Source organism: Salvelinus sp. IW2-2015, linkage group LG11, assembly GCF_002910315.2.
Source record: "Salvelinus sp. IW2-2015 linkage group LG11, ASM291031v2, whole genome shotgun sequence".
In the NCBI taxonomy this organism is placed as follows: Eukaryota; Metazoa; Chordata; class Actinopteri; order Salmoniformes; family Salmonidae; genus Salvelinus; species Salvelinus sp. IW2-2015.
The window spans coordinates 40,667,323-40,692,418 of NC_036851.1; the positions used below are offsets into that span (position 1 = coordinate 40,667,323).

The 25,096-nt window shown below is 44.0% G+C and overlaps 1 protein-coding gene across 2 annotated transcripts; it reads left to right on the plus strand.

Moving 5' to 3' along the window:
- The first annotated feature begins 1,899 nt into the window (after positions 1-1,899).
- Positions 1,900-24,024, plus strand: LOC111970402 (transketolase-like). Of its 2 annotated transcripts, none has more exons than XM_023997116.2 (14): positions 1,900-2,259; positions 4,525-4,642; positions 4,983-5,096; positions 6,213-6,310; positions 7,179-7,370; positions 7,577-7,695; positions 8,260-8,456; positions 8,825-8,989; positions 17,784-17,940; positions 19,275-19,405; positions 20,278-20,361; positions 20,740-20,833; positions 21,148-21,270; positions 22,528-24,024. In XM_023997116.2, the coding sequence occupies exons 1-14, from the start codon at positions 2,153-2,155 to the stop codon at positions 22,713-22,715; spliced, it is 1,887 nt and encodes a 628-aa protein (XP_023852884.1). In that variant the 5' UTR covers positions 1,900-2,152; the 3' UTR covers positions 22,716-24,024. The 2 variants fall into 2 exon arrangements, with proteins under 2 accessions (XP_023852884.1, XP_070301833.1); XM_070445732.1 differs by having other exon boundaries at positions 1,901-2,259; positions 6,207-6,310.
- The last annotated feature ends 1,072 nt before the right edge of the window (positions 24,025-25,096 follow it).

Genomic DNA, 25,096 nt, shown 5'->3' on the forward strand with positions numbered 1-25,096 from the left:
CCCCTAACACAACCTCCTTCTAAACACACACCCTTAACACACACCTCTTTCTACACACACCCCTAACACACACCTCTTTCTAACACACACACCCCTAACACAACCCTCCTTCTAACACACACCCTTAACACACACTCTTTTCTAACACACACCCCTACACAACCCTCCTTCTAACACACACCCTTAACACACACCTCTTTCTAACACACACCCCTAACACAACCCTCTTCTAACACACCTTATCACACACCTCTTCTAACCACACACCCCTAACACAACCCTCCTTCTAACACACACCCTTAACACACACTCTTTCTAACACACACCCCTAACACACACCTCTTTTCTAACACACACCCCTAACACAACCTCCTTTCTAACAACACACCCTTAACACACACCTCTTTCTAACACACACCCCTAACACAACCCTCCTTCTAACACACACCCTTAACAACACACCTCTTCTAACACACACCCCTAACACACACCTCTTTCTAACACACACCCCTAACACAACCCTCCTTCTAACACACACCCTTAACACACACCTCTTTCTAACACACACCCCTAACACAACCCTCCTTAAACACACACCCTTAACACACACCTCTTTCTAACACACACCCCTAACACAACCCTCCTTATAACACACACCCTTAACACACACCTCTTTCTAACACACAACCCCTAACACACACCTCTTTCTAACACACACCCCTAACACAACCCTCCTTCTAACACACACCCTTAACACACACCTCTTTCTAACACACACCCCTACACAACCCTCCTTCTAACACACAACCTTAACACACACCTCTTCTAACACACACCCCTAAACACAACCCTCCTTCTAACACCACACCCTTAACACACACCTCTTTCTAACACACACCCCTAACACAACCCTCCTCTAACACACCACCCTTAACACACACCTCTTTCTAACACACACCCCTAACACACACCTCTTTCTAACACACACCCCTAACACAACCCTCCTCTAACACACACCCTTAACACACACCTCTTTCTAACACACACCCCTAACACAACCCTCCTTCTAACACACACCCTTAACACACACCTCTTCTACACACACCCCTAACACAACCCTCCTTCTAACACACACCCTTAACACACACCCTTTCTAACACACACCCCTAACACAACCCTCCTTCTAACACACACCCTTAACACACACCTCTTTCTAACACACACCCCTAACACAACCCTCCTTTCTAACACACACCCCTAACACAACCCTCTTTCTAACACACCCCTAACACACACCTCTTTCTAACACACACCCCTAACACCACCCTCCTTCTAACACACACCCCTAACACACACCTCTTCTATTACACACACCCCTACACACAACCCTCTTTTTTAACACACCCCTAACACAAACCCTCCTTCTAACACACACCCCTAACACACACCCCTAACACAACCTCTTTTTTAACACACACCCTAACACAAACCCTCTTTTTGACACACACCCCTAACACAACCCTCTTTCTAACACACACCCCTAACACAACCCTCTTTTTAACACACACCCCTAACACAACCCTCCTTCTAACACACACCCCTAACACACACCCCTACACAACCCTCTTTCTAACACACACCCCTAAACAACCCTCTTTTTAACCACACACCCTAACACAACCCTCTTTTTAACACACACCCCTAACACAACCCTTTCTAACACACACCCCTAACACAAACCTCTTTTAACACACACCCCTAACACAACCCTCTTTCTAACGCACACCCTTACACAACCCTTCCTTGCACACTCATGCATGTGCCCTGTCCTCTTTCTCCTCCTTCTTCTGTGTGTTTGAGTGTGTGTGTGTTGTGTGTGTGTGTGTGTGTGTGTGTGTGTGTGTGTGTGTGTGTGTGTGTGTGTGTGTGTGTGTGTGTGTGTGTGTGTGTGTGTGTGTGTGTGTGTGTGTGTGTACACTCACTAGGGATAAATCCTGGCCTCTCCTCCTTTCTTTCCCTCTTCTCTTTGCCACTCACACACACGAGCAGGGTCCCTCTGCCAACCTCACTCCCATACAAATACACACCACAGCCCAGCCTCTGTGCAGTCTAGTCCACATTGGTTCTTTTGGTGCTTTGACATTTTGCCTTCATGGAGGACTACCACAAACCCGACCAGCAGACAGTGCAGGCGCTCAGGAACATCGCCAACCGCCTCCGAATCAACTGCATCAAGGCTACCACCGCAACGGGCAGCGGGTAAGACCCAGACACAGACAGACAAATACACACACACACACATACAAATACACACAACACAGATTACACAGTCGTAAATCTAGGAAGAGTGTATAAAGACTCATTCATAAACACATGAAAACATAATAACATACACACACACACACACACAAAACACACACAGTCTAGTTTTGCTAACCTTGTGGGGACACACATTTGATTCCCATTCAAAATCCTATTTCCCCTAACCCTTACCCTAACCTTAACTCCAAAACCTAACCTTAACTCCAAACCTAACCTTTAACCCTTAACCCTAATTCTAACCCAAACACTAATTCTAACCCCCCTAGAAATAGCATTTTCCTTGTGGGGACTGGCAAAATGTACCCAGTTGGTCAAATTTGTCCTTGTTTACTATACTAGTGGGGACTTCTGGTTAAACAGGTCACACACACACACACACACACACACACACACACACACACACACACACACACACACACACACACACACACACACACACACACACACACACACACACACACACACACACACACACACCACAACACACACCACATCACACACACACACACATCAATGTGAAATGCAAAGTGAAGCGCATGTTCTCTCTTTGTTGTTTGAGCTATGGAGAATGAATGAATGAAACAGAAACAGGATGTATCATATGAGTCCTTCGGAGAAAGTTCTGACACTTAATCTGCTTAATATCTTTAAATTGCAGAAAACTGTGTACTTATACACATTATTTATTTATGTCTATTGAACAAGATTGATTTTATGGCCATTGTGGCTTAATTCTTTTGTTATTAGAAATGTTCTAGTGTGAACAAAATCGGGAAATTATATTGTGTCTTCATCTGTCTAACCGTGCGAGTAAGTGACGGAKGAGCGCCTCGGAGTTTGTTAGCACAAGACAAAGCGCATGGTGATGAACCTGTCTGGGATGTTGGTCAGTAAATATTCATAATAAATAGTCAGCAATTCATCTTATTGTGTGAACACCCACTTGAAGTGCATTATTATAGCTAAATGAATAAACATCCCGTGTGCAAACAAGTGCACCAAACGGAATTTAATTGAGATTTTTGTGGGGGAAATCACAAATCTATTTGAGTAAGCTATCAATCACTATATATTGCACATACACAAACTACCGCATCCATGAATTCCATTGTGGCTCCATCCTTCGACCGTAGCCTATCCACGAATAGCCCAAGAGCGTACACAGCCTAGACAATATAAGCAACAGCCATGCAGTCGATGATTGAGAGAAAACCCCTCTACGCATTTCGTTACTGGGGAAAGTCAAGTGTGTTTTTTTGGTTGGGCTAGGCTACTTGCCAGCATTCCTGAGTTTTGTTGAGTTTTTAGAGCATCTGATCGGTACTTTTAGTTCTACGCAATTCTTTACACATTTTTTTAAAGAGCATCTATTCCTTCAACAGAAAATGTTTAGATTATGCCTCAGTGGTTATGTTAAGTATTTCGCTGGCTGGAGATGGAAGGTAACCGTTATAGGCCCGGTGATGAATGTGACTTCAAATGGCGCCCTCTGACTGATCGTCTGACTCCGTGCGCACAGAAGCCAAAATGGTCCCCATCTCTCCCCAGCCTCCGGTTAGTCTCGTTGTAGCAGGGATAGGTCTGTGTTGTGACCGTGACCTGAACTGGCGCTGCAAGGGGCGGGTTTACCCCTCTGATGTTGACGTCACTGTAATTGGGATAAAGAGAGAGCAGGCTGCTGAGGGGAGAACGGCTCATAATAATGGCCGGAACAGAGGAAATGGAATGCCGTCATGATGTATTTGATACCATTGCACTGTTAATGCTCCAGTCATTACCACGAGCCCCTACTCCTTAATTAAGGTGCCACCAAACCTCTTGTGAGAGAGAGCCAATAGGGCATCTCGGTTTGAGCATGGCCCCCTCATTAGTATTTTGGATAGACTAGTACACTCTAAATAGTGTTACCCATCCTTCCCCATTGTGCCCTAAGATTTGATTGGCAAGCTCAGACTTTAGACTGTTCCACTTCGAATCCTGTTGGAGGCTCTGTGTCAATTCTGAATGTTTATGAGTTTGTAAAGTGGTCTGTCTGTTCTTTGTGTGTGTGTGTGTGTGTGTGTGTGTGTGTGTGTGTGTGTGTGTGTGTGTGTGTGTGTGTGTGTGTGAGTGTGTGTGTGAGTGAGTGTGAGAAAGAAAATCAGTCTGTGTCTAACTTGTTGTAACCTCCCTCCCTGCTCCTATATACCCCTGGTCTCCCAGACACCCTACATCATGCTGCAGCGTGGCAGAAATCATGTCTGTCCTGTTCTTCAACACAATGAAGTACCGCCCAGAGGACCCCAAGAACATCAACAACGACCGCTTCATCCTCTCTAAGGTGAGACACCGTAGATTAACAAAGTTCTATTGAATTGAAGTTTTACATTTTACTTAATTGATTTGACCACCAGCCACTGTTTTGGTTGGATAAAAGTCATATAACGGTCAACATCTGCTTCTTTATGGCTGTGTTGTGGCTTGTAATAGATTTTTCATAGATATTACAGTTGGTCTGCAATTGTCATAGGCATATGTATGATTATTTGGCTGGCAAGCAGCAACAGTGTATTTTACTCTTCCTGGTTATACAGTTATATTGTGGTTGTGTTATAGTGTTATAGGTTTTGTTATAGTATCATATACTAGTACTATAGTAAGATGTCTGTTCCTCTCCTCAGGGTCATGCCGCCCCAGCCTTGTACTCCATGTGGACAGAGACTGGCTTCCTGAAGGAGAGTGAGCTGCTCTCTCTGTGCCAGGTGGAGTCCAACCTGGAGGGACACCCCACACCTGTAAGTGATAACTACTACACATCACCTTTAATAGCTTAGCACTAAATTATGTTTTTCCTCTGTTTTGTATCATRTTGTACAACAGCTGTTGAAACTAACATTGTAAAAGTGCCCCAAAAAATGATCAGTGTTATTTCCTGATAGTTGCTGGTTGAAAATACAGTCTACACAGAACCTTATAATCAGCAGGTTTTGCATGGACGGGAGTTTCAGCTTGCCATGGTGACATCACCATGAGGTAAATTGGTCAATAGACCAATAACAAAGAGTGTTCCAAACCTCTCTGCCAATAACAGCTAGTTTTCAGTTTTCCCCTCCCCACTCAGACCACTCCTAGACAGTCCTAGCAAAATAATTTGTTGAGAAATAGTTTTTTGATAAAAAGCTATTTTTATCCATTAAATATATTACAGTAAGTTACTTAATTGTTACACAGAAATTATATGATATTGATATAAAACATCTGCATTGGGCCTTTAATAGCCTAAGAGTTAGCCTACACCTCACCTTTAATAGCCTAAGAGTTAGCCTACACCTCACCTTTAATAGCCTAAGAGTTAGCCTACACCTTACCTTTAGCCTACATTTCACCATTAACAGCCTAACAGTTAGGTCATGTTCTCCTGCTCAGACATTGATGACCATGCCAGATCTTACAACGCCTGGATAGGTATTTAACGTATCAGCTAACCATACCATATCATATGTTACAGCAATGTGGTGCCCGACTGCACAGTCAATGTGGCACGCAACCATTGGTTGATGCATGCAACGTCAGAGCAGGGGAACGCGACCTTAGCCTACTCCTCACCTTTAATAGCCTAACAGTTAACCTACCCATCACCTTTAACAGCCTCAAATAGGAACAGACAGATATCATCACACAACAACTCTAAACCTGGGTCATATTCCGAAGGACACACAGTAGCAAAAAGTTTTGCAACTGTAAACAAAAATCTGTGTTCTTATTGGACAAGTTCAGGTAGTGCCTCACTAAACTTGTCCAATAACTTGTAACTTATAATAATACATCAACGTTTTCCACCCACTGAACACATCCCTGCTCTCTATGGTGATAGTAACAGTCCTGTTCCTGTGTATGCGTTGGAGTTTCAGAAGCAGCAGTTTGTGGATGTGGCTACTGGCTCTCTGGGTCAGGGCCTGGGTGTGGCCTGTGGGATGGCCTACACCGGGAAGTACTTTGACAAGTCTAGGTAAGAGTTCACACACATGCACGCACAGATTTTAAGTCTTTGCATGCCTCTGAATTCTAAAGTGTTAAGTGTGGACTCTAGTTCATACTGTGGTATTTTAGAGGTCTTTAGAGCAGTGATCCCCGACCCTGGTCCTCCAGTACCAACAGAACACAGGTTAGTTGTAGCCCTGGTCAAACACACCTCATGCAACTCATTAAGGGCTTGATGATTAGTTGACAAGTTGAATCAGGTGTGCTTCTCCAGGGCTACAATACAMATGTGTACTGTTGGGGTACTCAAGGAGCAGTGTTGGGAAACATTGCTTTAGAGCATAGTGAGGTTTTTGAAGGTTCTCTGGGTGTACAGTGGCTGCATGCTCTGCTATCCCAATTGTTCTGCTCTAATTACCACAGCCCTGGCAGACACAACTCTGTTCTTTTTTACCATCCAGAAAGATTCTGTCTCAGAATCCGATTGGACCAGGTTTACATTAGTATTCATCACTCAGTCTATTGTTCAAAACCACACTCACATTCCTCAATCTAATTCAGCTTTTGTCTCGGAATGTGGATCTCCGATATGCAGAATGCTGATATTGCCAGTCTCCAAAATGTGCCCTAGATAGATTTGTACTGGAAAGGGATTTTGTGTGGACAGTGGTTAAAACTCATAACATAAGCAGATTATCAAACCATTTGATTAAAAGATGAGCGTTTGTTCTGTTCATAGGAGCCTGTGTGGCTAGAAGCCTCAGTGAAGATATGAGGCAACAGAGTAGGTGTAGGTGTTATAGAAAGAGAGAGGTGTAAAGGTTACCATCCAGCCCCCAGTCAGACACACACACACCCCTGTCTCACCCTCCCCCCCATCCCTCTCTCTTGCCTAGCTACCATGTGTTCTGCCTTCTGGGGGATGGGGAGCTGTCTGAGGGGGCAGTGTGGGAGGCCATGTCATTCGCCTCCTACTACCAGCTGGACAACCTGGTGGCCATCTTGGACATCAACCGCCTGGGCCAGACCGACCCAGCGCCCCTGCAGCACCACGTGGAGAAGTATCAGAAACGCTGTGAGGCCTTCGGGTGAGTGTGTGTGTGTGAAAGTGGGTTTACGGCGAGAGAGTGATCATCTTTGTGAATGTGCTGGGAGAACGAGTCTGTGAATGTGTGAAGGCATATGTCAACATTAGTGGGCATATGTGGAATGTATTGTTTATGTGTGTATGAGTAGAGAAAGTGTGTTCATGTGTTTCCATATGTGAAATGGGTTTTCTGATGTGTTTCTACAGTTGGCATGCCATCATCGTGGATGGGCACAGTGTGGAGGAGCTGTGTAAGGCTCTGAGCCAGGCTCGCCACCAGCCCACTGCCATCATCGCCAAGACCACCAAGGGCAAGGGCATCCCAGGTACTCTCAGCCTCACATGACTACTGGTTACATTATATTACTCATACTAGGCCTCTTTCTCAGTGATGGGCTACCCTCTATCTCAGTGATGGGCTACCCTCTATCTCAGTGATGGGCTACCCTCTATCTCAGTGATGGGCTACCCTCTATCTCAGTGATGGGCTACCCTCTATCTCAGTGATGGGCTACGCTCTATCTCAGTGATGGGCTACCCTCTATCTCAGTGATGGGCTACCCTCTATCTCAGTGATGGGCTACCCTCTATCTCAGTGATGGGTTTCCCTCTATCTCAGTGATGGGCTACGCTCTATCTCAGTGATGGGCTACCCTCTATCTCAGTGATGGGTTTCCCTCTATCTCAGTATATGCACACACAAGTCACTACTGTATAATGTGTCGCAAAGGACTTTTTACTGACCATGTGACCTGATTTCAGTACCAGTTTTTACTGGTCAGGTCACATGATCAGGAAAAACTCCTGGGCCTATGTATGCGTATACAATATAATGTTGAGTATACTGTATGTATTTTGATGTTGTGTATTCTGCTGTCCACGCTTGCCAGCTGTGGAGGATAAGATGGGCTGGCATGCCAAGCCCCTGCCCAAAGACATGGCTGAGGGAGTCGTGAAGGATCTGCAGGCGCGCATCATGAACAGCAGCAAGCGCCTGTACCCTGCCACGCCCATGGAGGACGCCCCGCCAGTCAGCCTGTGCAACATCCGCATGCCCAGCGCACCCGCCTACAAGCAGGGAGAGAAGGTAACACATAGAACACACACCTCACCACAGGAGGACAGGCTAGTGGTCCTCCCCTCAGCAACCTCCATTGCACCTCACCATTTACAGTACATCTGGGATTGTGCTCTCATCCCAATCACAGAGGTGTCGACATTATTGACTGCACTGACACTAGGGACTCAGCCCACAGTCCCAAACAAGATATCATAAAATAAACTGTCACAACTTTGAGTACTGTCAACTAGAATGTCGTATAATGATACATAAATAACAGGTAGACTTATTGGCTTATTGACTTATTGCTTTCTTATTATTATTAATGACTGGTTGATTGATTGATTGATTAGTTGATTGGTTGATTAATTGATTGAATGGTTGTCTTTCTACAGGTTTCCACCAGGAAAGCCTATGGCATGGCCCTGGCTAAACTAGGTCGTTACAACGAGCGCGTGGTGGTCCTGGACGGAGACACAAACAACATCACCTACTCTGAGATCTTCAAGAACGAACATCCCAACCGCTTTGTGGAGTGTTACATCGCTCAACAGAACATGGTAGGAAATGAAACCCTCTTGAGTTGGTCCTGGTCACAGGTGATGCTGTCAGGGTCAGGAGAAACCTATTGGAACTAAGTATGACCACTCTATAAACACAGACAAACACTTTCTCTAACCTCAACAAGCTTTTAAAAGATGACCTGTCCCCCAAACAAATATTTGTGTAAAAAATTAAATAAGAATCTATCCTGAAACATAGAGATGTACTCAGATTAAAATAAGAAATACAATTGCAGCAGCATTTAGTGGCTCAGTTTAGCTGTCCTCTCTCCTCTACTTACGTCTCTCGCTCTGATGCTAAACAGAATGCCCTGTCCCCAGACCTGGGTTTGAACAGAATGCCCTGTCCCCAGACCTGGGTTTGAACAGAATGCCCTGTCCCCAGACCTGGGTTTGAATATTATTTTAAATATTTTAGATCCTTTGAGAATTTGCTCTAGCCTGGTTGAGGTGGGAGATATGTGGGATTTTTAGACTTCTCTTCACTGTCCTTTCTCATTAAATATTTTTTTTTAAAGGTCTGATTGGCTGAATCAAAAAATGTTCTCTCTCAGTGTTACTGAGGCTGGTCTGGTGAATAATGCATGTGCGTCCAATCATAATGTAACACTAGGACTGTAGAGAGAGCCTGAGATGTGGGTCCAACCATAATGTAACATTGGGACTGGAGAGAAAGGCTGAGATGTGGGTCCATCCATAATGTAACACTGGGACTGTAGAAAGAGGCAGAGAGGCTGAGATGTGGGTCCATCCATAATATAACACTGGGACTGGAGAGAGAGGCTGAGAGGCTGCGACATGACCTACTTACAGTATGCCATGCTCCCTCCCTCCCTCCATTCCTCCGATGCCTCGCCATGCACCCTCCCTCCCTACACACAGCTGGCTGCTGCCTATGGCTCTGCAGCCTCTCATACAGTATACTGCCCACCACTCGCTTTCTGTCTATTTCTCTCTTTCTCTTTCTATCTCTGTCTGTCTTTGTAGGTCTCTCTCTCTTTCAAATCAAAATCAAATCAAATCGTATTTGTCACATGCGCCGAACACAACAGGTGTAGACTTTACAGTGAAATGCTTACTTACAAGCCCTTAACCAACAACGCAGTTTTAAGAAAAATAAGTGTTAACAAAATATTTTGTAAATAAACTGAATATATATATATACAGTGGGGAGAACAAGTATTTGATACACTGCCGATTTTGCAGATTTTCCTACTTAAAAAGCATGTAGAGGTCTGTAATTTTTATCATAGGTACACTTCAACTGTGAGAGAAGGAATCTAAAACAAAAATCCAGAAAATCAAATTGTATGATTTTTAAGTAATTAATTAGCATTTTATTGCATGACATAAGTATTTGATACATCAGAAAAGCAGAACTTAATATTTGGTACAGAATCCTTTGTTTGCAATTACAGAGATCATACGTTTCCTGTAGTCTTGGACCAGGTTTGCACACACTGCAGCAGGGATTTTGGCCCACTCCTCCATACAGACCTTCTCCAGATCCTTCAGGTTTCGGGGCTGTCGCTGGCAATACGGACTTTCAGCTCCCTCCAAAAATTTTCTATTGGGTTCAGGTCTGGAGACTGGCTAGGCCACTCCAGGACCTTGAGATACTTCTTACGGAGCCACTCCTTAGTTGCCCTGGCTGTGTGTTTCGGGTCGTTGTCATGCTGGAAGACCCAGCCACGACCCATCATCAATGCTCTTACTGAGGGAAGGAGGTTCTTGGCTAAGATCTCGCAATACATGGCCCATCCATCCTCCCCTCAATAAGGTGCAGTCGTCCTGTCCCCTTTGCAGAAAAGCATCCCCAAAGAATGATGTTTCCACCTCCATGCTTCACGGTTGGGATGGTGTTCTTGGGTTGTACTCATCCTTCTTCTTCCCCAAACACGGCGAGTGGAGTTTAGACCAAAAAGCTCTTATTTTTGAATCATCAGACCACATGACCTTCTCCCATTCCTCCTCTGGATCATCCAGATGGTCATTGGCAAACTTCAGACGGGCCTGGACATGCGCCTGCTTGAGCAGGGGGACCTTGTGTGCGCTGCAGGATTTTAATCCATGACGGCGTAGTGTGTTACTAATGGTTTTCTTTGAGACTGTGGTCCAGCTCTCTTCAGGTCATTGACCAGGTCCTGCGTGTAGTTCTGGGCTGATCCCTCACCTTCCTCATGATCATTGATGCCCCACGAGGTGAGATCTTGCATGGAGCCCCAGACCGAGGTGATTGACCATCATCTTGAACTTCTTCTATTTTCTTCTATTTTCTAATAATTGCGCCAACAGTTGTTGCCTTCTCACCAAGCTGCTTGCCTATTGTCCTGTAGCCCATCCAGCCTTGTGCAGGTCTACAATTTTATCCTCATGTCCTACACAGCTCTCTGGTCTTGGCCATTGTGGAGAGGTTGGAGTCTGTTTGATTGAGTGTGTGGACAGTGTTCTTTTATACAGGTAACGAGTTCAAACAGGTGCAGTTAATACAGGTAATGAGTGGAGAACAGGGGGCTTCTTAAAGAAAAACTAACAGGTCTGTGAGAGCTGGAATTCTTACTGGTTGGTAGGTGATCAAATACTTATGTCATGCAATAAAATGCAAATGAATTACTTAAAAATCATACAATGTGATTTTCTGGATTTTTTTTTAGATTCCGTCTCTCACAGTTGAAGTGTACCTATGATAAAAATTACAGACCTCTACATGCTTTGTAAGTAGGAAAACCTGCAAAATCGGCAGTGTATCAAATACTTGTTCTCCCCACTGTATATATAAATAAATAGGAAAATGTATCTGTATCTTTCTGTTTCTCTCTCTCCCCTCCCCACTTATTTCACCCTCTCATTGCAATCTGCCCATACATTAACATTTTGGAAGAGTCAGCCATTCAGGCCTGGCTGTACTGTATACAGTAGCTGCCTGGCCATTTGTCTGGTTCCTCCTGGCAGTCTGTTCAGATGTAGGTCAGGGCTGTGTTTGAGCAGCCGTTATAACAAGTCAGTCATGCTGAGTTGAGAGGTGAAATATTCATCAGAGAGGAGGGTGGGTGTGGCCGTCTGGCTGATCTCACTGACTGACTGGGTGACTGACTGGCTGGCGGACTGGTTTACTGGCTGACGGACTGGGTGACTGGCTGACTGACTGGGTAGGTGACTGCCTGGCTGACTGACTAACTGACAGACTGACTGACTGGTTGACTGACTGGCTGGCTCGCTGGCTGCTAGACTATTATCATAAAGACGACGTGCAGAAAAGAGCCAGAATGACAGGTTCAAATGAGACAGACAGATTCTCTAATGAGGAATCATTAATATTGATATGAGAAAATCAGAGAGGCACCGGTGTTAATGTTATGACTGATTTATGACTGCATTATGTCATGTGTTTGTGAATACTGTATCAAAGGTGCAAGCTGCAATTCAAATAATCACACAGTGGACACCCCGCCACTGTTTTTGGTAAACAGAAAATAAAAWAAAATATATGTTGCGAAAGAGATACAGAAAAGGAGACTAATTCAATTCTCTTCTATACAATGACAGGAGTCAATAACAGGAGTTCTGTCCTCTTTGTCCAGATTCAAAGTAGTGGAGAATAGGGACATGGGATAATAGTTCCTCTGTTTGGTACTGCTATAGAATATGAATGAGTCCATATTACATTGAGGAGAGGAGCAGGGGGATTGGGGAGGGCTCTGGAGACAGGAAACAGGAAATGACAATGCATGAGAGTGATTCCTCACATATGGTACTGTAAGCTCCTGTGCTTTTGGACTGACTGACTTCTCACTGACTTTTACATAACTTCTGGAGGCATGAACCTTTGATTGTGATTGGYTCAGCAGTTATCGTTCCCATGGAGACCTCACTTGACCCTTTGGATCCTCAGGTCATAGAGATACAATAAATATTGTTCTATGTAATTTTGTGGTTCTACTGAACTTCAGAAGTACTGTATCTGCAGCTGATTTGTGTTCAGTAACTTCCTACATGTCTAAGACTCTGCAGGTGCAGGACCACCATACAAATGAAGTACAGTGCCCCCTGTAATTATTGGGACAGAGAGGGATTTCTTTTGGCTCTATACCCCAAAAGTTTGGATGTAAAAAAAATCAATGACTGGGGTTAAAGGTTAAAGTGAGGACTGACAGCTTAAAGATGAAGGTATTTTCATCCATATTGGGTGAACTGTTTAGAAAATGACAGCACTTTTTGTACATATTCCCCCCCATTTTAGGGGACCAAAAGTATTGGGACAAATTCACTTATCTTTTAATTTTTTAATTTCACCTTTATTTAGCCAGGTAGGCAAGTTGAGAACAAGTTCTCATTTACAACTGTGACCTGGCCAAGATAAAGCAAAGCAGTTCGACACATACAACAACACAGTTACACATGGAATAAACAAAACATACAGTCAATAATACAGTTGAAGAAAATCTATATAAAGTGAGTACAAATGAGGTAAGAAAAGAGAGGTAAGGCAATAAATAGGCCATGGTGGCGAAGTAATTACAATATACTAATTAGACACTAGAGTGATTGATGTGCAGAAGATGAATGTGCAAGTAGAGATACAGGGGTGCAAAGGAGCAAGATAAATAAATAAATACAGTATGGGGATGGGGTAGTTGGATGGGCTATTTACAGATGGGCTATGTACAGGTGCAGTGACCTGTGAGCTGCTCAGACAGCTGGTGCTTAAAGCTAGTGAGGGAGGTAAGAGTCTCCAGCTTCAGTGATTTTTGTAATTCATTCCAGTCATTGGCAGCAGAGAACTGGACGGAAAGGCGGCCAAAGGAGGAATTGGCTTTGGGGGTGACTAGAGAGATATACCTGCTGGAGCGTGTGCTACGGCTGCTGCTATGATGACCAGTGAGCTGAGATAAGGCGGGGCCTTACCTATCAGAGACTTGTAGATGACCTGAAGCCAGTGGGTTTGGCGACGAGTATGATGCGAGGGCCAGCGAACGAAAGCGTACAGGTCGCAGTGGTGGGTAGTATATGGGGCTTTTGGTGACAAAACGGATGGCACTGTGATAGACTGCATCCAATTTGTTGAGTAGAGTGTTGGGGGCTATTTTGCAAATGACATCGCCGAAGTCGAGGATCGGTAGGATGGTCAGTTTTACAAGGGTATGTTTGGCAGCATGAGTGAAGGATGCTTTGTTGTGAAATAGGAAGCCGATTCTAGATTAAATTTTGGATTGGAGATGCTTAATGTGAGTCTGGAAGGAGAGTTTACAGTCTAACCAGACACCTAGGTATATGTAGTTGTCCACATATTCTAAGTCAGAACCGTCCAGAGTAGTGATGCTGGGCGGGCGGGCAGGTGTGGGCAGCGATCGGTTGAAGAGCATGCATTTAGTTTTACTTGCATTTAAGAGCAGTTGGAGGCCACGGAAGGAGAGTTGTATGGCATTGAAGCTCGTCTGGAGGTTAGTTAACTTCTTATGGCTGGGGGCGCTATTTTCACGTTCAGATGAAATGTTTCAGGCTTCAACTGTGAAGGGGGAGCGAATAAGAGCTGTTTGAACCAGGGGTCTGGCAGAATGCCATGAGCTAAGTCACGCGCGCAGCCTTGAGAGCGAGCTGCGTTCCCTTTCATTTCTAAAGACAAAGGAATTGTCCGGTTGGAATATTATTGAAGATTTATGATAAAAACATCCTAAAGATTGATTCTATACATCGTTTGACATGTTTCTACGAACTGTAATGGAACTGTTTTGACTTTTTGTCTGGACCAAGTGCCTGCGTCTTGTGAATTTGGATTTGTGAACTAAACGCGCGAACAAAAAGGAGGTATTTGGACATAAATGATGGACTTTATCGAACAAAACAAACATTTACTGTGGAACTGGGATTCCTGGGAGTGCATTCCGATGAAGATCATCAAAGGTAAGTAAGTATTTATAATGCTATTTCTGACTTCTGTTGACTCCACAACATGGCGGGTATCTGTATGGCTTGTTTTGGTGGCTGAGTGCTGTACTCAGATTATTCCATGGTGTGCTTTCGCTGTAAAGCTTTTTTGAAATGTGACACAGCAGTTGCATTAAGGAGAAGTATATCTTTAATTCCATGCATAACACTTGTATTTTCATCAACATTTTTGAATATTTCTGTAAATTGATGTGGCTCTCTGCAAAATCACYGGATGTTTTGGAAGCAAAACATTACTGAACATAACGCGCCAATGTAAACGGAGATGTTTGGATATAAATATGAACTTAATCGAACAAAACATACATGTATTGTGTAACATGAAGTCCTATGAGTGCCATCTGATGAAGATCATCAAAGTGATTCATTTTATCTCCATTTCTGCTTTTTGTGGCTCCTCTCTTTGGCTGGAAAAAATGGCTGTGTTTTTTGTGACTAGGCACTGACCTAACATAATCGCATGGTATGCTTTCGCCGTAAAGCCTTTTTGAAATCGGACACTGTGGTGGGATTAACAACAAGTTCATCTTTAAAATGGTGTATAATACTTGTATGTTTGAGGAATTTTAATTATGAGATTTCTGTTTGAATTTGGCGCCATGCACTTTCACTGGCTGTTGTCAAATCGATCCCGTTAACGGGATTTCAGACGTAAGAAGTTAACACAGTGTCCAAAGAATGGCCAGAAGTATACAGAATGGTGTCGTCTGCGTAGAGGTGGATCAGAGAATATCCAGCAGCAAGAGCGACATCATTGATGTATACAGAGAAGAGTCGGCCCGAGAATTGAACCCTGTGGCATAGAGACTGCCAGAGGTCCTACAACAGTCCCTCCGATTTGACACACTGAACTCTGTCAGAGAAGTAGTTGGTGAACCAGGCGAGGCAGTCATTTGAGAAACCAAGGAATTTGTATGCCAATAAAAATGTGGTGATTGACCGAGTCGAAAGCCTTGGCCAGGTCGATGAATATGGCTGCACAGTAATGTCTCTTATCGATGGCAGTTATGATATCGTTTAGGACCTTGAGCGTGGCTGAGGTGCTCCCATGACCAGCTCTGAAACCAGATTGCATAGCAGAGAAGGTACGGTGGGATTCAAAATGGTCGGTGAACTGTTTGTTAACTTGGCTTTCGAAGACCTTAGAAAGGCAGGGCAGGATAGATATAGGTCTGTAACAGTTTGGGTCTAGAGTGTCTCCCCCTTTGAAGAGGGGGATGACCGCGGCAGCTTTCCAATCTTTGGGAATCTCATACGATACGAAAGAGAGGTTGAACAGGCTAGTAATAGGGGTTGCAACAATTTCGGCAGATAATGTTAGAAAGAGAGGGTCCAGATTGTCTAGCCCGGGCTGATTTGTAGGGGTCCAGATTTTGCAGCTCTTTCAGAACATCAGCAATCTGGATTTGGGTGAAGGAGAAATGGTGGGGGCTTGGGCGGGTTGTATGTGTATTAAATGTGTATTAAAATAGTAAAAAGTTTAGAATTTATTAATATATTCATAGCACGCAATGACTACATCAAGCTTGTGACTCTACAMATTTGTTGAATGCATTTGCTGTTTGTTTTGGTTGTGTTTCAGATCATTTTGTGGCCAATATAAATGGATGGTAAATAATGTATTGTGTCATTTTGGAGTCATTTTTTTTTTTTCTTTTTAAGTCAATTTTTCTAAATACATCTACATTAATCTGGATGCTATGGATAATTCTGACTGAATCGTGAATAATTATGAGTGAAAAAATGACAGTCGCACAAATATCATACCCTCCCATAAATTCTAACCTCCCCTGTTATTGTAATGGTGAGAGGTTAGCATGTCTTGGAGGTATGATATAAAATTCTAACCTCCCCTGTTATTGTAATGGTGAGAGGTTAGCATGTCTTGGAGGTATGACATTTGTCACATATAACTGAATTTGGACCATTACTTTTGGTCCCCTAAAATGGTGGTACAATGTAGAAAAAGTGCTGTAATTTCTAAGCGGCTTAGCCGATATGGATGAAAATACCCTCAAATTAAAGCTGACAGTCTGCACTTGTCACGATCGTCGTAAGCATACTCGGACCAAAGCGCAGCGGGATATCGGTTCGACATATTTATTTATTATGTGACCCGCACAAAAAACAATAAAGAATAAACGAAACGTGACGCTCTGTAGTGCTCACAGGCATCAACACAAAAACAAGATCCCACAAAACACAGTGGGGAAATGGCTGCCTAAATATGATCCCCAATCAGAGACAACGATAAACAGCTGCCTCTGATTGGGAACCATACCAGGCCAACATAGAAAAAGACAACCTAGATTACCCACCATAGTCGCACCCCGACCTAACCAACATAGATAATAAAAGGCTCTCTATGGTCAGAGCGTGACAGCACTTTACCCTCAGTCGTTGTTTGATTTTAAACCCAAACCTTTGGAGTATAGAGCCAAAATAATAAAAAATCCTTCACTGTCCCAATAATTGCGGAGGTCACTGCACATGTCCCCGAGGGGTTCAAGAGGGACTAGATTTACTGCCTGGCTCCAGAGGAGGCTCATCCAGGAAGGAAGAGGAGGATGGTCCTCCTGAATTTGTGCCTACATCTTGAATAGCACCCTATTCCCTTTATAGTATACTTTTAACCAGGGTGTACACAAAGTAATACACTATATAGGGAATATGGGGCCATTTAGGACGCATCCCTTGTAAATTAATAGACGGTGACTTGGAAGATGTCACCCTTGGCTTCATTAAAATAATTTCTATCCATTATTCGCCCAAACTAATCTTGCCAAAGTCACCAGCCGCCATTGTTATAGTATGATGGAACCCCTTCTTCCCCTCCTCCCTCTAGGTGAGTGTTGCCACTGGTTGCGCTGCCCGTGAGAGGAACGTTGTGTACGCCAGCACCCTGGCCTCCTTCTTCACCCGGGCCTACGACCAGCTCCGCATGGCTGCCATCTCAGAGAGCAACATCAATCTGTGTGGCTCCCACTGCGGCCTGTCCATCGGTGAGTCTGTCTGTCAGCCATTCATCCACCCCAAACACCCTCACTACATGCTACTCACACAACCTCCCACCATCACCCCCATGAACTGTAACCTATCATCTCACAACCCCACCCTTTCCCCAGTGACCTCACTCACTCTGCACTCTTTCTATTGGCTCCTCAAGTCTACGCATCCTCAAATGTTCTGAAAGCCTAACGTGACTGTCCTCCTCCTTGATCCAAGTTCCTATTTTTCTTTCTCTCTCTCCACTTCTGTGTTTTCCTCCTCACCTTCTCCTTCACCCCCTGAGTTCCCTAGCCTCCCTCTCTCCTCACCCTCCCTGACCCCTGACCCTGTCTGTCCTGGACGCTGTCACCTTCACCGGAGGACCTGATATCCCTCTCCTCTGTTAGTCCCTCAGGTACACTGCATGCCACCCTCTCAATCTGCCTGCCTGTCCTAGTGTCTGTCTGCACACCTGCCTACCACTCTCTCTGTCTTTCTGTCTCTCTCGCTCTCTGTCTGTCCTACTGTCTGTCTGCACACCTGCCTGCCACTTTGTCTGTCCTACTGTCTGTCTGTACACCTGTATGCCACTCTCTATCTCTGTCTGCCTGTCTGTCTGTCTGTATCTCTGTCTGCACACCTGCCTACCACTCTGTCTGTCTGTCCTATTGTCTGTCTGCACACCTGCCTGTCTGTCTGTCTGTCTGTCCTACTGTCAGTCTGCACACCTGCCTGCCACTCTCTCTGTCTGCCTGCACACCTGCATGCCACTCTCTGTCTGTCTTTCCTACTGTGTGTCCTACTGTCTGTCTGACCACCTGCCTGCCACTCTCTCTGTCTGTCCTACTGTCTGTCTGCACACCTGCATGCTACTCTGTCTGTCTGTCCTATTGTCTGTCTGCACACCTGTCTGCCACTCTCTGTCTGTCCTACTGTCTATCTGCACACCTGCATGCTACTCTCTCTGTCTGTCTGTCCTACAGTCTGTCTGCACACCTGCCTGCCACTCTCGCTGTCTGCACACCTGCATGCCACTCTGTCTGTCTGTCCGTCTGCACACCTGTCTGCCCTCTCTCCGTCAGTCTGTCCTATTGTCCTCATTCCTTTCTGGTCTTATACACCTGCATTTCTGTCGGTCCACCAGGCCTTTCGCTTTATATTTGGTTGAAATAGTATTCAGGTTTTGTTGAGCATGCCTGGAGTGTGGGATGGATGTGGTTTTCACCAGGCACGCTCAATGAAGCACGTCTAAAGTCCCTGACAAACAACATACTGTTTGCTTTCTGCTACATTTGACAACATTTTGGAATTAAATGATTCTAACTATGTGAGTATGTGTGTGTTCCAGGAGAGGACGGGCCATCTCAGATGGGTCTAGAAGACATAGCCATGTTTAGGGCCATCCCCACGGCAACCATCTTCTACCCCAGCGATGGCGTTTCTATTGAAAAGGCAGTGGAGCTTGCAGCCAGCACAAAGGTACTTATTATATCCTCCCACCAAAATGCTATTGGTCCTTATCCCCATACCTCCAAAGATATATTGGTTCTTATCCCCATACCCGCAAAATGCAATTGGACCTCATCCCCATACCCCCAAAAATATATTGGTTCTTATCCCCATGTTCCCAAAATGCAATTGGTCCTTATCCCCATACCCCCCAAAAGCTATTGGTTCTTATCCCCATACCCCCAAAAGGCTATTGGTTCTTATCCCCATACCCCCTAAAAGATATTGGTTCTTATCCCCATGTTCCCAAAAAGATATTGGTCCTTATCCCCATACACCCCCAAAAATATTGGTTCTTATCCCCATACCCCCCAAAAGATATTGGTCCTTATCCCCATACCCCCAAAAAAGATATTGGTTCTTATCCCCATACCCCCCAAAATATATGTTCTTATCCCCATACCCCCAAAATATATTGGATCTTATCCCCATACCCCCAAAAATATATGGTCTTATCCCCATACCCCCAAAAAGATATTGGTCCTTATCCCCATACCCCCAAAAAGATATTGGTTCTTATCCCCATACCCCCCAAAAGACATTGGTTCTTATCCCCATACCCCCAAAAAGATATTGGTCCTTATCTCCATACCCTCAAAATGTTATTGGTCCTTATCCCCATACCCTCAAAATGTTATTGGTCCTTATCTCCATACTCCCAAAATGCTATTTGTTTCTCATCCCCTCCCACAATATGTTATTTGTCCTCCAACATTAATGTTTTCCCTCTACCTCCCACACCCCCCCAAAACCATGGGGTGGGCTTTGTGTTCTCACCCTACTATGTAATACCTGTTTACAATGAATTCCAATATACATTGTACTATGTTATCTTTTTTTAGGGTGTTTGCTACATAAGAACCAGCCGCCCCGAGAATCCCATCATCTACAGCAGCAATGAGGACTTCCATGTTGGACAGGCTAAGGTGAGCACCACTCAGCTCTGAAATATTTTCTACATTACGCTAACTACACAGACTAATCACAGCCTTGACTAAACCACTTTAGTTTTCTATCCTGCTTCAGGACGTGCTATGATTAGTAAAAGGATTAGTTTAATCAGTTGTACAGCATCCATAATAGGAACTACTGTATCTCACTGAGAACGTTTTGTCTGACAACTGAAAGAGTTTCTACTATAGATGCAGTACAAGTGGTTGAGTGGCTAGAACACAAGCCTGCAGACAGACAGGGTTGTCTTCTAGTAGGATAAACAATTAATCTCTCAACCAATAGTCTAGAGCAGGAAGAGCTGTATGAGATGTGCTAGAGCCTTGCTGTTAACCCTTCCCTGTCCATCTCAGGTGGTGCACCAGAGTACGGAGGACAAGGTGACCGTGATCGGAGCTGGGATTACTCTGCATGAAGCCGTGGCTGCAGCTGAGCTGCTCAAGAAAGGTACAGTACAACTACAGCCAGATCAATGATATAACTATGTGGGTGTGGAGAAATACTTGGAACCCAGGACAAAACTTTATCTGAGTTTGATTACTCCTGTCTGGGGCAATGCTCTCTTTTCTTTATACGCTAATATTGGCTCCATGCACTAATGCGCTGCTATTTAATTCAATCAGTTCATTACCATTACGCGCACAACATCACTTCTAATTCCGTGAATCTTCCAACCAGGATTTCTGAAAAACCTGGGAATTCTGCAATCCTCTGCACTACTGTTGATTAATGCTATGTTTTCCACCTTGTTGTTTTCCCAGAAAGGATCTTCATCAGGGTGATTGATCCGTTCACCATCAAACCCCTGGACTCCAAGACCATCATTGAGCATGCTCGCCAGACCAGGGGGCGTATCCTCACTGTAGAGGACCACTACTACGAAGGTACGCTTTTTCTGACCAGTGTTCCGACCTCCTTGGACCAAACATCAAGAAGTTAGAGAGGGACCAAACACCAGGAAGTTAGAGAGGGACCAAACACCAGGAAGTAACCACTTCACCAGACTCCAGCACTCGAGGGTACTTTATGTAGTTTAGCCACATTGTAGTGTTTTAGCCATATATATTGCATGGCCTTTACAACCTGGCAACCTGAAATATTTTGCCATTATTTATTTATGAATATGCAGCCAGTGTCCTCTCATTGGCCCATAGACACTGGGGTGTGTTGTGGTGGCATGTTCCAATTGGATGAGTGGCTGAGACGTGATGCAGTGGCATGTTCTCATTGGCTCGAGAGGCACCACATGTTAGGTGCTGTCATGGTGGGCGAGATATATTCTGTTCTGGTGTATTTTGTTTGCTGAGGAGGGAGACTGTGTGTGTGTGTGTGTGTGTGTGTGTGTGTGTGTGTGTGTGTGTGTGTGTGTGGTGTGTGTGTGTGTGTGTGTGTGTGTGTGTGTGTGTGTGTGTGTGTGTGTGTGTGTGTGTGTGTGTGTGTGTGTGTGTGTGTGTGTGTGTGCACCAGGGAAGCAGAGTGCTGTCAGCTTTCCTTAGTGGAGTGTGTTCCCATGGGGCTTTCTGTGACCCAGATATCACATAGACAGCTATGTCCAACACAGACAGCCATGCCTAGTCCTGCCCAGCCTGTGTAGGTTAGGTCCGGAGGAGATGAGAGTGGGGGTGGGGAGGGGACAGACTGGACCAAAGATGTGTAGCATCCAAAATCAGTAGCATCCCCCTCTCTGTCCCCTAAGGGGAGAGAAACTAGGGATAGCATGGGAGAAAAAGAGTCAGAGAACGAAAGACAGATAGAGGGTGAGAATATAGGGGGGGCTTGCATGGCAACAGAAATAGATCAATGGCTTCATCCAAATGACCAATGAGCAACGAGTGGCTACAGGTAGAACCTTTAGGCAGTGGGCACTGATCTAGGATCAGCTTATCTACCCACAATCATAACCTTTAAGTGTGGAGGGATAAACACAAAGCTGACCTTAGGTCAGTGTTTGAGCTCAACTTAATCCTAGTGTCTCAGATTGGGGTCAATTCCCTTTCAATTCACCAAATTTCGGGAAGGAAACCGAATTTCAAATTGACTGAATTGAATATGAATTGACCATAACCCTGTCACAGAGAAGGTTCTTCCTGTCCCTTCCCTCTCTCATGTCACGTATTTAATGTATTGTTGCTGTTCCTCAGGTGGTCTGGGGGAGGCAGTGTGCTCAGCGGTGGTGAACGAGCAGGGCTTCACCCTACAGCGGCTGGCCGTGGCCCACGTTCCCCGCAGCGGCAAGCCCAACGAGCTGCTCAAGATTTACGGCATCGACCGCGAAGCCATTTGCCAGGCCATCAGGAAGATGCTCAGCGGCTCTTCCAACGCCAAGTAGCTCCACCCCTTTCTGCCTAAGCCCCACCCAATTCTACCACCCCTCAGATAAACGTTTCATGTCACATGACACCACCCCACCTGGTAACCTCGCCCCCTTACTGTGAAAGTCCACCCCTGTGTTTACTGAAGTAACGTGAGTTTGTGCTGTATGTACATTTTGATGTAACCGTCACACATTTCACCTTTTTTCCCTCATACATTTTACACACACACACACACACACACACACACACACACACACACACACACACACACACACACACACACACACACACACACACTTACTTCCTGGTAACCATGGGTCATCACAGGGTCAAGTTTAGAAATTAAAATGAGTCATTGACTGTCAAACCCGGTTGGCAGGTGTAGATGGACATTCTCCATACCAAACAATCCAATAAAGACTGTACATGTTTTACTCAATGCAGGTACCTTTATGTGATGCTCATGTGTTTTTAAACTCTTCCTCTTTGATATTTTCAAACCCAAACAACCAGCAGCAGTCTATTTTAATACTTTTATATTGTTCTGATGATGTAGTTCTGAAGACAGGGTGGGGCATGTGGTAGTGAAATCTAGGTGTCGTCTCCATGACATGTTTGTAGAACGTAGTCCAATAAAAAATAAATACAGACGATCAAATAGAAATGTATGTGGGCCATAAATATCAGTGAAGTGAAAAGACCATACAGTTTGAACCATATGTCTCTTTATACCACAACACCCAACTTGTACTGGACAGCTCGTGTTAGCACAGCACACATTAACTTCCTTTCATCTCTACAGCTCAGGCGTAGACTAGCTAAACATATGGCGTCAGAGAACTGCCAAAATGTTGTGCGTTCAACMTTTGGCAGATATCTAACTCCATATTAACACCTTTTACCTGGATGAGCAAACCAGAAGAAGTACGTTAGCCCGAGCTGTCTGAACATACCAATAATGTTTCTATTCCATTGACATTTTTGTCATTTAGCGTATGCTCTTATCCAGAGTGACTTACAGGAGCAGGATCAATGTGTCCTCTACAGCAAATAGTTTGACTTGGAGGTCGGGGAGAGGGATACAGGGCCAGCTAGGACTTACAGTAGGGTTGGGGTGAATTCCATTTGAATTCAGTCAATTCAGGAAGTGAATTGATCCTAACCCTGGATTAGAGAGAGTCTCTGTGCTTGTGGCCATGGTGATGTTGGGAGCATGCTGTTACATCTGAACTGTGAACCTAGTACAAACACCTCCTTCGTTACTTGAACTTCTGTATGTACCTCATACTTGTATTTATTAAAGCCCTCTGCATTTGAATTTTAGAGTGCAAGTAGTTGTGTGTTTTTTTGACTGTGTATCTGTGCGTTCTGTATGTGTGCATGCATATCAGAGTGTAGATCTATTGAAAGGCAGGTTGGTGTATTTGCTTATTCAAAACATTCGTATTAGACTATTGTACATGGAAGACTAACCAAAGCGTACATTTTCAATAGATAAGACTAATAAACTAATATAAAACAATATGAAGAGTTTCATGACAAAACACTATATATACATTTTCAGAAATGTTAGTGAAAAAACACACCAAAGCTAATTTACCATCTAATCATAGCATGGGGCTGTTGAATGACAGATATGTACAGTATTTGTTTAAAATCTATCACTTGGTTTCATTTCAGAGAGACAAATAACCATGTTTTTTTTTTTTATGTTAAAAATCCATATAGTAGTATGAAATCTGTATGTAAAACATTTACATTTGACATCTTAGTCATTTAGCAGATGCTCGTATCCAGAGCGACTTACAGTACTGTAAGTGCATTCCTCTTAAGATAGCTTGGTGAGACAACCACATATCACAGTCAAATATACAGGATACAAACGTTCCATTCCAGCTAAACAATAGATATATAGCGTTTAGCATAATTTTTTAAATAAAATTCATACATCTAAAATCTGTTAATAAAAATCTGAGAGAAGTAATATTTTACACACACATGAAGGTACCCATAAGCAACCATTTCTGATGAGAAAAAACACAAATGTGAAGAATTGGTACATATAGCATTTTGGAAATAAACTTCATATTATAAACTTCAGGGGAGATATTTTCATGATAGAAAATATTTCAAATCTGTGTAAGAAATATTAGTACATTTTAAAATGTATTTTGTAGTGTGTCATTCAGTTTGAATTGGATTATAATTGCAGAAGGTTTATCTTTCTTTTCAATTCTGTACAATTTTCCATTTGATCAAAACCAGCAACTACAGAGAGTATCCAGATATGATTGTGAAAGATTGACAGATGACAGAGCAGAGTTGGTCCATCGGTCACCATGGTTATGCTGAGATCCTATCAGCAGACAGTATCAGTTTGAATATATCAGGTCCT